The sequence below is a fragment of the Choristoneura fumiferana genome, chromosome 15 (assembly GCF_025370935.1).
Source record: "Choristoneura fumiferana chromosome 15, NRCan_CFum_1, whole genome shotgun sequence".
Lineage (NCBI taxonomy): Eukaryota > Metazoa > Arthropoda > Insecta > Lepidoptera > Tortricidae > Choristoneura > Choristoneura fumiferana.
Window position 1 is genome coordinate 14,067,979 of NC_133486.1, and position 18,356 is coordinate 14,086,334.

At 37.3% G+C, this 18,356-nt stretch overlaps 1 protein-coding gene across 3 annotated transcripts in view; it reads left to right on the forward strand.

The window, feature by feature from the left end:
• LOC141435632 (uncharacterized) overlaps window positions 1–10,222 on the forward strand; it is a 44,299-nt gene extending 34,077 nt beyond the window's left edge. For 2 of the 3 annotated variants that reach the window (XM_074098372.1, XM_074098371.1), the window contains exons 2-4: window positions 5,883–6,040; window positions 8,691–8,816; window positions 10,051–10,222. In XM_074098372.1, coding sequence (XP_073954473.1) covers window positions 5,900–6,040; window positions 8,691–8,816; window positions 10,051–10,143 — 360 coding nt within the window. In that variant the 5' untranslated portion in view covers window positions 5,883–5,899 and the 3' untranslated portion in view covers window positions 10,144–10,222. Of the gene's footprint in view, window positions 1–4,433; window positions 4,899–5,882; window positions 6,041–8,690; window positions 8,817–10,050 lie in introns of those variants that run through there. The other variant, XM_074098370.1, reaches the window with a different exon arrangement.
• The last annotated feature ends 8,134 nt before the right edge of the window (window positions 10,223–18,356 follow it).

The window sequence follows — 18,356 nt, forward strand, 5'->3', positions numbered from 1 at the left end:
CTACTGTAGTTGTAGACGCTTGGATGTTAGGAAGCGCAGTTGTAACCGTAGGAGCATAAAGCGCGCGAGATGCGCGAGACTTAGCTGAAGCGATATGCGGAAGGGCCCGAAATGCACGGAAACGAGGGAACGCAGGCGGCCGGAGGCGCAGCAATATTAAGAAAACCTCTTAACGGCGCTGGCGCCTTAGTAGCTGGGGAAACAGGAAGTGCTTATAGAGCAGGAAATGTAGGAGTGTTAGCAGTATTAGCAGGTGGGGTAGATGTAGTTATAGCAGGAATACACGCTGTCGCACGAAAAAACTATAAAAAGGGCTGCGGCTCGTAGGAACGGATAGTCAACTTTGGGTTCTTTCAAGTGCAGGTCGTTACGCTGCTGGGTAATTGATCTACATAGTAACTACGCGATTTTATTTGTATATAAGCTGGCGGGCTGGCAGTGTTAGGCCGATGTCGCTGGGGTTACCCACGCGTTTTGTTTCGGTCTTTTCGCTGTTAGTTCTCCAGGCTTCATTTTTGTGTTGTGAATAGCTGGCGGGATGGTAGCGGAGCCGATGTCGCTAGGGGAGTACCCATGCGTTTTGTTTCGGTTCCTTTGCTATTAGCCCTCCAGTTTTCCTTATTCTGTGGGATCGGACCGTTTTATATTCGCTTGAAAGTAGGGACTGTACGGGACGAGGTTCCCGGCCTCTAAACCTGATACCTAACGGTGATATACGAAAGTTTAGAGGTATAACGTCCTTCGGGACGGGACGGAATTGAGGAGAACGATTCCGCGTCTGACTATAGTCGCCAACTCTGGCGGTCAGGCTATCTTCTCCCCGGCGCGTACCCGGGCACCGTGTATCCGCAGTGTCGGTGCACGTGAGTTCGGTGGTGCTGGACCCCCCTTTATATATGTATATATTCGCACAATTATCTCTCCGCCCTACTCCACTCGCATCCCTGACTTCGGTCGCGGGTGGGGTTATTACACATGGCGTAGGATTAGGAATAGGTACACTAGAGGATGCCACCTCGATCCCTTAGTTAGTTAGCTAGCAGTTTTCCCTGTCATTCCGGAAAACTTTGAACATTACACACCACGCAATTAAAAATAAATGTGAGGTGCTCGCCATCTCTAGTTTTGGGACGTAAGTATTACATTTTAGCCTAGGGCCTAGGTAGATCGATACAAGGCTAGGTTTGTTAGGGCATCTAGGTACGTTGAATAGGTTTGTGGTAGGGAAGGTATTTACTAGGCGGTATTTCATAGGTTTATAGGGCGTAAAACCAAACTTCATGAGTTTGGTACGGTTTTACCACTTTTATTGTACTAGGAGACCAGAACTAGGCAAGGTCCGTTAGGTTTTGATCGTACGTCGTCTAGGTTAACACGCGTTCGGTTTATAGGGCGTTGTAGGGAACTAACGGTTATCATTAGAAATTCGCCGGTGAATGTATGATGCTGCTGCTGGGGACTCGCTTGGGGATCGTTGTCTGACTGAACTGGCCATTCGGTCGGATAGTGATTCCTAGGGAGAGTACCGCACGGTGCGCGATTTTGCCTAATCTTAAGATTAGAATTAAGTCTAGATTTAAGGAGCGCTTAGGGACATCTAATACGAAAATAGAAAATTAATGATAAAATAATCTATTAAAGTTTCTATGTCTGATGTTGACACAATTATGGGATACCTACTGATAATTCCATTCAAAGAAAATTCTCGACATTTATGTGTTATATTTGGTCAAAGCTAGGCATGTAGCAAAGTTCTATTCTTGACAGGGGAACGCTATTCATGTACTGAGAGCCAGACTGAATTAATCATAAATGTATAAACTATCTGCTATCGACAGATTCTTACAAAACAATAATATAATTAATTGCAGTATTCTTAAAGTGAGTAACTCATATTGTGTTTAACTGTACAGACGGGAAGACCATTACCTCCATCCAATAGATATTAAGTTGGCTGGTATTCTATAGGTAGTGAATGAATACTACTTACCTGCAAATCTAACAATCTGCCTTTACTTGGTAAGATAAGAATACCCGATTTATTATCTACTAACCCGGTCTATAAACGGTGGGAGGTAAGGGGGGGTTTATACATATAATATATATATATTAACCCTTTCTACATTAACCTCAAGCTTATAATTAATCGTTGAAAGTGATGATGTAGATTATTTCTAAATAAATCCTATAATTCTTCATGAGTATTCAATCAATACAAATACAAGCTAAAGTAAGAATAAACCTAACACATAGTGCATTAATACATTATAGGAAAGGAAAATATATTTCATCTACAAACAACTGGCAAGCATTATTGCTGGTGATTATATACTTTACCTAGATACAACATTTGAGCTTGCATTTGAGTCTAGAATCCCACCGCTGTGGAACTAACATAGCTAAAAATTAGAATTGATAGGCAGATGAGATTTGCTGTATACTATTAACTAATTAACCACTTCATAACCACGCAATTACCAAAATTATCAACTCTCAAGTCTTGAGCAGTAGGCTCCTCTCTCTCAGGGTGATCATATAAGGCGATAGGTAGTGTTATTAAATTAAATACTGTACCACCAATCTTCACCTTTCACTAAAAGTACCGTATGGGTTACCTAGGACGGACACAACGAAGGGTCTATCATTTTATTTAGGCACTAGACAACCACTAGACGATCACATGGCCAATTCACATCATCACGCTATCATATAGTAGGTTTCAGACATCTCAGTAGGACTCATAAGCTCTAGTTATATAGGTAGGCTGTATATAGGTAGGTCATAGCTTGAGCTTAGGAGCTTTTGATTTAATTACCAGTTAGCTTCAGGAGGTTGAACTTTAGGTTGAACTTCAGGTAGGTTTAGCTTTTGAGCTGGTAGAGTTGCGTTTAGGTTTGGAGAGAAAGCAGAAAAGTTTAATATTGGGGGGGGTTCGTTACAAAGGGAACTATATTTTCTGTCACTTAAGTTTAGATTTGTCACTAAACTGCGATACCTTAATTATTATTTCTATCCCTAAGAAATATATTGGTCATCAAATTAATCAAATCTGCCTCTAAGTATGAGTCATAAGATAAATGTAAACCTGTACCTATCCTAAATTATAGTTTGATCATCAAAATTCGATCACCAAAATAATAAATCTGTCATCTTATAAATAGATCAGTTCCTTAATTCGATGCTTCTGCCTATTCTACTAAGGCAGGTCTGGTTAGGTACGACGACGAGCGAAGCGAGGAGCGGTGTTAGGTAGAACAGCGACCCTCAGTGCGCGAGCCGAGCGAGCGAAGCGAAACTGCCGCGGCAGCAGACGGCGAAGTGCCAGAACCGAATTTTTTTTGCTAATACTTGTGTGATGAATATAAATGTTTGTATTAGGTACTTGAGTCTTGGATGTTTGTATGACAGTCATACAAACATCCAAGACTCAAGTACCTAATACAAACCTTTATATTCGTCATACAAAATACATTATGTAGTATTTAGCACCCATAGAACAAACTTTGCTTAGTTTGGTGCCGGGTCAATTGGTGTAATTTGTGAGAAGATATTATTAATATCATTATCGACATATTTCAGTTCAATTATTTGATGATCAATATTATTTTCCAATGATAATAATTAATTTTTAGAAAGCCATTTCTATATTGTTTGGTGATTCAGTTTTAGTGATACATCTATTATTTTGGAACCCAATATAATTATTTGATGATCAATATTATTTCCGAGTAATTTTTAAATAATGTTAAGGTAACCGTTATAATATTATTTGGTGATTCAATTTAGGTGACAGATCTACTATTTTAGGAACAAATATTATTTATTAGGTCGCCGAAAACGCATTTATTAGGTGATCAATAATATCATACTCATTGATAAATATCACAGGACACTTGATACCAATTCACCTAGTCTCAAAGTAAGCAGCAGAGCTTGTGTTATGGGTTCTATGCGATGGATAAACATACTTAAATAGTTGTATACTTAAATACATATTAAACACCTAAGTCTCGAAAAAACCTTCGTATTTTTCATACAAATATCTGCCCGACCGGGGATTGAACCCCCTCGAAATAATAATAATAATAATAATAATAAATTGTTAATTTTCAGGTAAAACCCATAGCAATGACATAATTATTGATTTGAATTATTGAAATAAAACTTCAAGCTTTTTAGTCAGGTTATCCCACTGTTGGGCTATCCGGTCATCAGAGGTAGTAAAGAAATTTAATAATATCTTCAAATAAAACGTTTTGAACCCCTGAAATTTTGTTTACATTTAAAAAGAATTACTAAAGGCAAATTTAAAAGTCAATCAAAAGATTTGTTGAACAAATATAAACGTCCTAAAATTTATTAACATTTCAAAATTTTCCTCGATGTTCTCGTTTGCTTAAATCTCTTTTAAAAAATTACATCATCAATTTAATTATTAATTGAACATCGAGACACGAATCATTTTCGACGTTGCCCATTTTAATCGAATCAGTTCTACAAACTCTGTGGTAAAAATCGGTTTTGAAATCATTTTATATTTATGTCAAAAGCGTATCAACTGAAAACAAACCAAATTGCACTTTATTTACTTGTGATTTTGGATCTTAATTACATTATGTTTACAGCCTGCTTAATGACTACAGACTCAAATTATCAATTATGGTAAATTACAAAAACTACAATCATCATTTGCCCAAACATAAACTCTGATCACGCGCACTGATAGCCGAAATAAAGCGGTGGAAAGATTTTATCAGAACCAAATCGAGCGAAATTGTTGTATCATTTTGTTGTGAATATTCAAGTTGAAACAACGTGTAAAATGGCTGTTGTGTGTCGATTAAAACTTTTATGCTTTATCCTGATACTTTATTTTGTGAACGGAGAGCACGAAAAAGGTATTATATTATTATCCCATTCAAAAATTATATCAATTTATTAAAAAGTTGTTGCAAAGGTGTTGCCACAGAAGAGACGCAAACTAAAATTAGTTACTTGGTTTACTCATGTTATCCGATTTCATGACTTTTTGCAGTTTTTTCATTAATTTTACGTTTTTTAATAGGACCTTTTTTGATTCCGTCGATGCATAAAGCGACTCTATACTTAACTTCATTTTTTTCTAAATTTTAAGTTTATGGGACTGCTGAAAATAGGAATTTTATAATTTTAATGATTGCTGAATGTATGCGTCTATTTTAACTAAAAACTTTTTGTGCTACGCTTTAGAGATAAATTTACAGAGATAAAGACAAAATGTCAAAATTCCAATCAATCATTATATGAATATATGAGTAACAGAAGCCAAAGAAAGCTTTCAATACTTTCGAGATAAAAAAATCAGAAGACTAACAAGAACCGTAAAAATTAATAAAATAATAAGTATTTTCTTGCCGAGCAATGACTTAAAAATTTTCTTTCTTTGTACTGCGAGGCTTTTTGATTGCGCGAACTTAAGATTTTAATAAATGTTTTGAAGAAAACATACATAACCTTTTATTGTTTAACGTAAGTTTTAACTTGAAAACTTAACGCGTTCCTGAGGAAAACGTCTTAACAGACAGTCATATGGATAGAAGGATACAGGAACAAGCAGAAACACATACAGACAGAAAGACAGGCTGATAGGAAGACGGGCAGACATACAGACTACACAAATACAGAAAGATAAACAGAAAACAAAGCGATCGTAATGAGGATTATTTTATCTTTAGAGATGAAGAACTTAACTTTTTCTCATTTCGGCATTTTATTTTACAAATTAAAATTGCAAAAGTTTCAGCTGGAATGTTAGTCATAATTATATTTTATTTTAATTTATGTAGTATTATTGACGTGAGTTGCTTGTGTTATATGTCGTGTGTTTTACATCTTTTCCTTAGAAAATCCATTCACGGACATGGTACGAAAGACGTTGATCAGTACGGCACGCAGTTGCATGAACAAAGTCGGGGCTACCGAGCCAGATCTGGAGCATCTTCGGAAGGACCCTCCATACCCTGAAAAAGCAGCGTGCATCATCAAATGCTTATTGGAAAAGGTATGGCTTCAAACTTACTTTATATTTAATGAGAGATCCAGAAAAAAAAAATTTTTTTTTTCCCAGATTATTCATCTCCTGTTTCATATGAACGAACGATTTTATTCTGAATCTGTAAACTATTCAGGATATATTTTAGGACTATTCTCTAGAATCCTGGAGGACGGGTCAGGTTAATTTTATTACAATCCTGAAGAACGTACAGTTTAAAAAAACGGGCCAAGAGCGTGTCGGACACGCCCAAAATAGGGTTCCGTAGCCATAACGAAAAAATAAAGTAATATTTTTCTAGGGATTTCGTATTTTATACGGAATCTTCCAAGTTTAGGTATATTTTATACCTTACGCTGCTATTTACTCTTAAACTACTAATAACTCTCAAGCAAACTTAGCCGTTACAGTTTTCCTTGAAAGTTTGATGTACTTAGGTACTACCATACTGAATTTTTTCCAATTTTTCCACCCACCGGTTTAGATTTTAGAGGGGGGGGGGGGGGGCGCTTGATTTTCATGAAAATTTGCACTTTAAAGTTGAATATTTCGCAAACAAATTACTGAATCGAAAAATCGTCTTAGCAAACCCCTAATGGTTTTAAAGGACATATCCAACGACAACCGACCAAACGACAGCAGAAAAAGAGTCGAGTGGGTTAAAGAACCTGATTAAGAAGCTTGATGTCCCGGGTTCGATCTCCGGTCGGGGCAAATATATCTATATGAATAATACGAATGTTTGATCTCGAGTCTTGCATGATTAATTATATAAGTACTAGCTTTTGCCCGCGACTTCGTCCGCGTGGAATAGTAATTTTGGGAAGTATTTAATTTATTTAGGATAAGTACCTATTCTGCCAATAATAGTACATAGTAACTTCTACGGTTAACCGAAAATAACCTATTTTAATTTAATACATTGCTCTAAATATAAACTATTTTTTTTGTTCTTCCATCCATCCATCCACCTGATGTTCTTTGGTAAAACATAAATATTTTGCGGATAGCCACAATTTAGCAATACGACGTGTATTCTACCCTGCCAACACAAAAGGACTAATTCTTCATAGTGAACTCTTGACACCTTACGTCCTTTATAGTAAATTAGGAGGGTAGGATTATAATTAAGACGGCATTCTTACTAAGCATAGCTACACATATTTCCGATAAATATACTTATATGTAGTAATTTGTTTGGAATTCCTTAAGAACTTTCATCCCCATATTTTCAAGTAAATAGGTTGAAATTTGAAAAGCGCCGGAGCAAATGTTTTTTAGGGTTCCGTACCTAAAAAGGAAAAAATGGAACCTTATAGGATTACTTTGCTATCCGTCCGTCCGTCTATCAAACCTCTAAGTCAAGGCAATCAAAGCTACAGTCATTAAAAAGGTGTTTCCAAACCTATTGCCTTAACAGAAAAAGTTATAGGGTACTTCCGGCTGTCCTAGAAACTTGGAATTTGCATAAAGGTAGCTCTTATTGCACAATAAATAAGAAAAATCTGAAAATCATAATTTTTGATGTCTGACTGTCTATGTGAATACGCCATCTAAAATGACCCCACATTGCGTACATTTCGCCTATGAGCTTAGAAGGCTCTGCTAACACTGCATCATCCCCTCTGCTAACATCCCCTCGCAGGTAAAATTTTCATAAAAGCTTGAACAAATATCTATTTATTTCTTATAAGTAGCCCAATGCCAAGTTTCATAAAGAACCATCGATTTATCTTCGACAATGACGATCTTCCATATAAAGTTTCATCCCCTATTTCACCCCTCACAGGAAGAATTTTTAAAGACGCGCGAACAAATATGTATTATCTCTTAGCACGTGCTCAAATGCCAAGTTTCATAAAGAACCGTCCAATTATCTTCGACAATGACGATCTTCCATATAAAGTTTCATCCCCTATTTCACCCCCTCACAGGAAGAATTTTAAAAAACGTGCGAACAAATATCTATTTATCTCTTTTCATGTGCCGAAATGGCAAGTTTAATAAAGATTCATCGATTTATCTTCGATAATGACGACCTTCCACATAAACTTTCATCCCCTATTTCATCCCCTCACAGGTCGAATTTTCTAAAAAGCTCAAACAAATGTAGACTTATTATTTCTTATCAAGTGCCTAAATGCCAAGTTTCATAGTTTTATCTTTGACAGCGACGAACTTCCACCATATAAACTTTCATCCCCTATTTCAACCCCTTAAAGCCTCTTTTTCGCGATAAAAGATAGCCTATGTTCTTTCCCAAAGTCTATTCTATCTCTGTACCAAATTTCATCAAAATCGGTTCAGCGGTTTAGGCGTGAAAGCGTAACAGACAGACAGACAGACAGACAGACAGAGTTACTTTCGCATTTATAATATTAGTATGGAAGTATGGATATTTATCCGTTGGTTTTCTAGTACCCGCAGTACAGTCACTAGCACTAAAATAAGACATAACAGAGCATGCATAAATATCTGACTATTATTAGGACCGATAGGTCATGTCGATATTTTTGCATACTCTCCTGTGGCAGTTATTAATGCAGGTGACTGTACAAGCTTTGCTTAGTTTGGGACTAGTTCAATACTGCCAATTGCTCTATGTTATTTATTATTTCGAAATAAAAGCTCATAATCAAAGCCAACCTGAACTCCACAGATCGGCGTTGTCAAACAGAACAAGTACTCCAAAGCAGGCTTCATGACGGCCGTGACTCCTTTAGTCTTCCGAAACAAGAAGAAAATGGAACATATGAAGACTGTCGCCGAAAATTGTGATAAAGAGGTGAGCCTAGACTCATACAACCGGACACCCTAGTTTTAGGCACCACACTATTGATAGGTCTAATAATCAACAGCGCAAGTCATGACATGACATTGCATTATTATTATGCCGATACTATGAAGAACTATACTATATTCTACCTTGATTTTTAATACTACAGATATCCTACTATAATATTATCAATGTTAAAGTTTGTGAGTGAGTGAGTTTGTGAGTGAGAGATTTGGGTGAAATTTGGCACAAAGTTAGTTTATAACCTGGATTAAGACATAGGATATTTTTTATCCCGATATTCCCACAGGATAGGGATAACATCTCTACATAACAACCGCTGGGCTTAGAGTCATGAAATTAGGTATGTAGGTAGCTGGACGTCTGGACTAACACATGGGCTACTTTTTAACTCGATGTTCCCACGGGATAGGGATAAAATCTCGAAAAAACAACCGCTGGGCTTAGAGTCATGAAATCTGGCATGTGTATTTTAATTTAACCTCAATGAAAACCACGATGTAATTTTAGGGAATTCCCACGAGAATTTAATAAAATCCCGGAATTTCAATTCAACTACTGTATCCAATGATTTATTTTTGTATTATGGAAACTAGGCAACGGATAAACATACTTCTATAGATAAATACATACTTAAATACGAGTACTATTAAACATCCAAGACCCGAGAACATTCGTATTATTCATACAAATATTTGCCCCGGCCGGGGACCGAACCCGGGACCTCAAGCTTCGCAGTCAGGTTCTCTAACCACTTGGCCATCCGGTCGTCATAGTGAATTATGTTTTTCCGTCGCATTTTGTCGGCTGAGTTCGTATTTCTTTGGCTTTCTTAATTAGCAATTAGAAAGCAAGATAAATGCGAACTTTTGCGACAAAATACGATGGCGAAACATTATTTAGGTAGGTACGGTCAAGGACTTTAATTTATGAGCCACCATGGAACCATTTCACAGTAAACGTCATGGTGAAATCGCATTAATTAACAAGGAAAATCGTAAGTGACCGTAGTACGTCTGTGCATTATTGTAAAGAAATAAAAACGTACTTAATTAAATTAGTATACTTAGTGTCTTCCCTACAAACTCTGCATCACAACTAAGTTTGCGAGATAATATGTTAAAATTGTTAAACATTTTCTTGAACCACTTTTCACTCTCCACAAAATTTTTTCAAACCTTATCTCGACATAATGTAAATTATTCCCTATTTCTGTTTTTAGGTTCACCACAAGGAGTCAACGCCCTGCGAGCTCGGCAACGAAATAACCACTTGCATATTCAAATATGCACCAGAATTGCATTTAAAAGCATAAGACATACGATCTTCATAACAGAATCTGTTTTGCGAATAAATGAATATGATTTCAGAGACAATCTCCACTTCATTTTCAACAATTTCAAAATAAATCAACCGTATCACAGCAAACAAAGAATCAACCAATTAATAAAAATAGTCCAAATTTAAGGAGAATTGTTCTTATTGGACTCATTTCCATTTGACTTTTTAAAACCACTGTTGAAGTATGAACAAATACGAGACGTAGCAACGACGAAATACATTATATTATATACATAAATAAATTCAAACCATCAACAAACTCGTACACCTGTACTAGATTCAAAATCTAGGTATTTTAAATGTATTTCTTACCTAAGTACTTATTACAAATATAACACTATTGGTTAGTGACTTAAACAGAATAAATCACATTCAAATAATATCAAATTAACAAATTCAATTCACAAGCAATATTCATGCGACTCGCACGGGGTTGTTTTGACGTATTCGAATTTTAACGAGTTTTTTTTCTGTTTGATTCTATTCGGCCAGTATGAGCGTATGAAAAAAAGTTTTAGCAGTTATGAAAAGAGTTTGCATGTATTATTTTTTCGTTTTATAAAGATGTTTAAAAGGGAGATTTTTAGCGTAATCCCTGTAGATTAAAACTATTATTGCAGTTTGTCATAAATGTGTCAAATTAAAATGCAAACTTAGCCTAGAATGTTACATTGCAAATCTAAAACGGATGGACGGATTTGTATGAAATTTGGTATGTACACAGCTGGACGTCTGAAATATTTGCAGGTCCGCCCGTATTGCTACCACCATCTTGCTCGCTTATCCTGCCGTGAAGCAGCAGTGCTTGCACTGTTGTGTTTCGGCGTGGAGAGTAAGACAGCCGGTGAAATTACTGGCACTTGAGGTATCCGATCGTAGGCCTCTAGGTTGGCAACGCATCTGCAATACCCCTGGTGTTGCAGATGTTTATGGGCGGTGGTGATCTCTTACCATCAGGACACCCACTTCCTTTACCCAGTCGAATAAAAAAAAATGCACAGATTAGTTTCATCTCGACATTCCCACGGGATCAGGATAAAGTCTCGGATGTCATTTTAGGGAATTCCCGCGGGAATTCAGTAAAATTCCGGAATTTCAATTCAAGCGTGCGAAGCCGCGGGTAAACGTTAGTAATACCTACCTATAACACGTAACATTCACATTAGGTGTTGTTGACCAATGTCTGTTTTTACACCACAGCGCTGCTCCACTTCAGAGGAACCGCACCCTAAATTTTAACAAAGCTCTACCTTACCTTGTTTCCGACTAAAATTACCAAGAAACAGACCATACAGAACTACAAAGTAAGAATTGTTTTATAACGCCATTTTTCATTTATTATTACGTTGAAAACACGCATTGCAGGGTTCTGGCGGGTGGTCCGGGCCCCAGTTGGTGCCTCATAACACAGCTTAAAACAGCGAGACTACTTTATTTATAAACTGGTTTGTCTTACACTCCTTCACTTTCTAAGGGAAGGCACGGGCTGAGATGATGATGATTATTTTTAATCCCCGACGCAAATAGAGGGGTGTAAATAAGGTTGACCGCTATGAGTGTCTGTCTGTCTGTCTTTATGTCTATCTGTGGCACCGTAGCTCTTAAACGGGTGGACCGATTTGCATGCGGTTTTTTTTTCGGAAAGAAGGGCTTCTAGCAATGGTTCAGCCGTTTTTGAGATATTGAAGTTTGAAGTGTCAAAGTCGTGGGTTTTCCAATTTATTGTTGGTTAGGTTATTTGCGACAATATTCTCGTTACTAACTACGCTACAGCCGTGGTGGCCTAGTGGGATGACGTCTCAAGATATTTTTCACGAGCTTTATGGTGAAGGACAACGTCGTATAAAACCTGCACAACCTGCAAAGAAATTTGATGGTGTGTGTCAAGTTTCCTGATTCGCACTGGGTCAGCGTCTGACGGCCTATGGCCTCTTATAATGAGAGGGGCAACAGTGGACGTCCTACGGCTGATATAATGATGATAAAACAAAGTAACAAGATAAAAAGCAAAGTACACAATAACGATTTCTGAAACCAAAAAGGGCTGGCACCTCAGCAGTAGAATTGGAGAAATTACTCAATAAGTTATTGGTTATTTATGGTAATAAGTTACTGCTTCCACGCTTCTTAAAATCCTCTACCGAAATTTTATTTAGCACTGAAAACCGGAAAGTGGCGACCCTTTCCATCTGGTGACTAGAGCGATCGCTCCTCTTGCTTTACCCCAAGCGCTGGTCGCCGCATGTTGTGGGTAGCGATCAACTTATTATACCTAATTGCCATGCCACATTATTCTTAAAGTTAGTATTATTTTTAATCTTTCGTCTTAAGCGGTGAATACACTGATTCGTTCACCTAACGCGGTCGCTGAACTTGTTTCAAACTACTAAGGCGCCTTATACTACCGTGTTCTTTACACTTTTGCGATCGCCGCAATCAGCATGCGGCGAGCGACTTAGGGGCTGTTTCACCACCCATAGATTAGTGTTAACTGACGTTTAAATGTAATGCCGTCTCCGTCTATTCGAACAAAACAAATAGAGACGGCCGCTTTAACTTTGAAGCGGTTTTCGTGGGCAATGACCCCACTGTCACTTTATTAGGCTGTGACCTGTATAAACACAAGCTATGTACGTACGCACGCAAGTTAGCCGCTTTCTGAATATTTAATTATGCTTTTGTTTGTGAATTAACTCGCTGTGTTCTGGGATTGGAATGGCGGGAAATTATAATCGAAAATGGCGGTCGTGCGTGAAAAAAGTTTTAGTTGGCCGCTTGAAGTGTGAGGATTCAGTTGAACCAGTTTATGAGGGTGAAATCTTGTCCATCATCATAATCATCTCAGCCGTAGGACGTCCACTGTTCGACATAGGCCTCCCCATAGAACTCCAGTTGGTTCGGTTGGAAGCGGCCTGCATCCACCGTGAACCCGCGACTTACCTGGTCATCCGTTTATCTCGTTGGTGGACGTCCTACGCTGCGCTTGCCGATCTCGTAAGGCTCTGTTTATTCGGATGTAGTAATACTTAAAGGAAATCTTTCACAAGATATTGACAGAAAATTTGGCAATATTTTTTTAAATATTGAATCAGTTTTAATTTGCGGAGGCTGTTATTACTTAATCCTACTAATATTATAAATGCGAAAGTTTGTGTGGTGTGTGTGTGTCTATGTTTGTGAAATTTGGTACGTAGATAGCTGGACGTCTGGAATAACGTATAGGCTACTTTTTATCCAGATATTCTCACGGGATAGGAATAAAATCTTGAAAAACAACAGCTAGGAATAGAGTGTTGAAATTTTGGACAACTGTTCTTAAAAAAACCTTAATGAAGACTACGATATAAATTTTGGGATTTCCCATGGGAATTTTATAAAATCCCGGAATTTGAATTGTAACTATCAGATCGAATAGTTAGTTTATGCGTGCGAAGCTGACTACGAACGCTAGTAAACTATAAACAATTAATTTGAAAGAAAGAAAGAAAGAGACGCTGTAAGAACACACCAAATCACATAAACGAAAGAATAAATATTTTCTAATAATAACTTGCTTCGTCTGGAAATCGAACCGACCTAAAAAAAACACCGCTATTTTTACGATGCCAATCGAAAGAATGGACAAAAAAATATATTATTCCCAAGTAACATAGTAACATAGTAGTAGTATAGTATCGCGTTTCAGGTAGACCGCCTATTGTCTAGCTGAAGTTTTGTATTTTTGTACCTACTGCTTTTAGTCATCAATAAACAATATTTGTATTGTATTGTATTGTATTGTATCTTAAAAGAAAGAAACAACGTGAAATTAATCATTTTAATCAAATTAGCAGGTGGTAGGACCTTGTGCAAGGTCCGCCCGGATTGCTTCCACCATCTTACTCGCTAATCCTCCCGTGAAGCAGCAGTGCTTGCACTGTTGTGTTTCGGCGTGGAGAGCAAGACAGCCGGTGAAATTACTGGCACTTGAGGTATCCCATCTTAGGCCTTTAGGTTGGCAACGCATCTGCAAACCCCCTGGTGTTGCAGGTGTCAATAGGCGGTGGTGATCTCTTACCATCAGGAGACTCACTTGCTCGTTTGCCATCCAGTCGAATAAAAAAAAATAAAAACGTACATGAAACTGCCGAAGTCAATTAAGTATTTTTTTATAAATTAATTAATTAAATGCTCAAAATGTGATCCCTCTTGTCTTACGGAAATCGCCAATCTTTTAATAACGTGCACTTATAATAAGGAAAAATATGCTAAGAAGTCTTTTATTAAGTGGGTACTTATTTAAGAATATTCAATGATATCTATGGAATGATAATATCGCTATTTTTCTAACGTTGTCGTCGGCAATAATTTTCTTGAAATTTGACTCAAACACAACTAATTCATAGTAACACACGCTTTTGTGACTATGATACAGTCAATTGAAATAATTAGTCCCGTCCCCTGATATTTAATTTTTTATACGTCGATGTTTAGTTGAAATATTTTCTTTCGCCAGACTGACTTTCTTTCGACAGATTGTTGATGATAATTAAGTCATAATATTTCGTACCTGAAAATTTTCGTAGCTGTATCACAAAACAGATTTTATCTGCCGGATAATTTATCAAATCGGGGCTAATGTTGTAAATATTATGTCTGCAAACTGAAGATTCATGGAATAGTTTGTCGGTGGGTGTAAACAGACAGGTTATGTTATACAATTTTTATATAAATCATAACAGAAACTAGAACACGAACACATCATTTAAAGGTCTTGTAATCAAATGTAAATTATTAGGGTTTTGCGATAGTCAGCCCTGTGTATCTTACGCACACATTGACGCGTGTACAGACGTCGTCGTGCCTATGTAGATTCAAGAACGCGTATTTTGTATGGCGTGTCCGCCGTGTGACATTGTGCAACACATCCTCACACATCTCTGGTCCAAACGCAGCCGGAAGCCGCATAGTTCATCCTAAGTATGTATATTTTACATTTACTCGTATAATATTATGTATACTGTTTCTCTGGACATGTATTACTTAATTGTTTTTTTTTAAATAAGAAGGGTCAAACGAGATGCGGGTCACATGGACACCTGCCAACACGAGGGGTATCACAGGTGCGTTGGCGGCCCTTTGAGAGTTTGATAGGCTCGTTTTTAGGGTTCCGGAGCCAAAATGGCAAAAACGGAACCCTTATAGTTTCGCCATGTATGTCTGTCTGTGTGTCTGTCAGTCCGTCCGCGGCTTTGCTCAGGGACTAGCAATCCTAGAATGTTGTAATTTTGCACGGATATAAACTATGCCGACAAAATAGTACAAAAAAAAACAAAAAAAATTTTTTTAGGGTTCCTCCCATAGACGTAAAGTTGGGGTGATTTTTTTTTTCTCATTCAACCCTATAGTGTGGGGTATCGGGATTGTTCTTTTAAAACCATTAGGGGTTTGTTAAGACGATTTTTCGATTCAGTAATTTGTTTGCAAAATATTCAACTTCAAAATGAATTTTTCATTAAAATCGAGCGTCCCCCCCCCCCTCTAAAATCTGAACCGGTAAGTGGAAACATTTGAAAAAATTCAGGATGGTAATAAGTATATCAAACTTTCAAGGAAAACTATTACGGCTAAGTTTGCTTGAGAATTATTAGTAGTTTATGAGTAAATAGCAGCCTATATAAAATACGAAATCCTTAGAAAAATATTACTTAATTTATTCGTAATGGCTACTGAACCCTATTTTGGGCGTGTCCAACACGCTCTTGGCCGGTTTTTTTGAAGATCCCTAAGCTGTACCGCTCCGGAAACACTGTCACAGGAAGTTATTTTAGTCGATCTTTATTTATGTATCAGTGTGTAATGTTCGTGTAAATATCCGGTCCGTTTACCTTTTCATTATCGAGTCTACTCTTGTTACTGATATCCTTTCAATCTAACTAAAAGAGGTTAGCTAAAAGAGGTTTCTTCACGATGTTCCCGGACCTGCTGAGGACCTGGACGATCTGACTCCTGACGTAGCTGCCTGGCTTAGCAACCTCAAAGCTGTTCTCTGATTGCCCACATATTTATAATGCCATACGACTAAATAAATTCACGATGTTTTCCTTCTAATCCGTGGCCTATATTCGAGTACTTTTCGTCTCCAACAGCCATAACCAATTTCAGGTAACCTAGCTAAAATACCCATAACTTTGGCTATGTAAAGTTTCGCATGCTTTAGTACAATGTCGAAACTTTCATGCTTATTGAACAGAATTTGTGTAAGTAGTATGAGAGCCGCGGACGTTGGAAATCCGATTCCACAGAATTACGCTTGAACGAATTCACTGTGGAGGTTGTTTACGTAGTGTTTTATTGTTTGTACGTCGGTAACTTCGTTAGGGGCAGTGATTCCTGCATATTTCGGTTGATATAGTAGGTTTACATATAAGTAGTTAAGTTATTGTTGGGTCATCATCATCCCAGCCTATATAAATAAATAAATAAATATCACGAGACAATTCACACCAATTGACCTAGTCCCAAAGTAAGCTTAGCAAAACTTGTGTAATGGGTACTAAGCAACGGATAAATATAATCATATAGATATAGATACATACTTAAATACATATTAAACACGCAAGACCCGAGAACAAACATTCGTATTTTTCATACAAATATCTGCCCCGACACGGGTATCGAACCCGGGACCTCAAGCTTCGTAGTCAGGTTCTCTAACCACTAGGCCATTTGGTCGTCTATATACGTCCCACTGCTGGGTACAGGCCTCCTCTCAGAACAAGAGGGCTTGGGCCATAGTTCCCACGCAGGCCCAGTGCGGATTGGGAACTTCGCACGAACCATTGAATCGCTTCGCAGGTTTGTGCAGGTTTCCTCACGATGTTTTCCTTCACCGCAAAGCTCGTGGTAAATTTCAATTGTTGGGTACCACCAGCAAAATAAGTGGTCTATCAGTTTTTAAACAAGTCGAACTTTCAAGTTGACAGACGCGTCTATTGGCATTATGTTTTATGACATGCAAACGATTATCAACTTTAGGGTGGTTGACCACATATTTGGCTGATGGTACCTAATATTCTTGTTGGTAAGAGAAAAATATGGTGATTGCGGAAGTTGTTGCGAGCGTGTTAGTTGAAGCTAGAAGTCAACCAATTTACTGTTCAATTCAATGAAAAATTAGATCTATAAAAAACATTATACGGTTCAACTCACGATTATGTGTGAGGAACGGACCGACGACTAGTTTCGATCGTATCGTAATGAACGCACATGATGGGGGGATAACCCTGAAATTGGTCTTCTAAAAAAAAAAAAACAACTGCCGTTTCTATTTTTTTATTTATTTATTTATTTAAGAAACAAACAGTCATTTACAAAAATTGGCTTAATGTCTATTTCTTATAAACTAGACCTGGAGTTTCCTTAAGGTACAATAATACGGTATGTAAGTATACTAACAAAATAAAATTAAATTACAACAATTAATATTTCAATATTTCAAAAAGAGGAAAAACTATACATGAATGTAGAAAAAGTGAAAGTGGCTACCAGAAAACTTTTTTTATAGCGGAAATACTGCAATTGAAAAGGTCAATGTTTTTAAGTTTTTCATTGTCATTAAATAGCTTACACGCACGCCTCAAGAATGTATTTTGTGCATAACGTGTTCTGTATTGCGGAATCGAAAACAAACATTTTTTCCGACATTGGCGCTGACGTCTATTGGGGACTCTAAAATGGATTTGATGAAGAAGTGAGGGGGAATTTAAAATATTATTTAAAATTTTATACAGCAAAACTGAGTCTGCACAGTCTCGGCGGTCACTAAGTGTTTGGAGTTTATGGTGAGCAAGTGAATCCTTATAGCTAGTATTCGTATAGCCAGTTCTGAAGTCAAGGGCTTTTACAAACTTCTTTTGCAGCTTCTCTATTCTTTCAATATGTACATTATAGTAGGGTTTCCAGACGGCGCTGGCAAATTCGAGATTGCTGCGAACGAAACTATTATAAAGAATTATGTAAGTTAGACTATTTTTAAATGGTTTGCCTACACGTAATATGAAACCTAGTTGCTTATAAGCCTTTTTAATAATGGAATCTAAATGGGGTTCAAAAGAAAGCTTGGAGTCCATTATGACACCAAGGTCACGAATTTGTGTTACTCTACTCAGATGACTATTGCATAATGTGTATCCAAAAGTTAGGTTG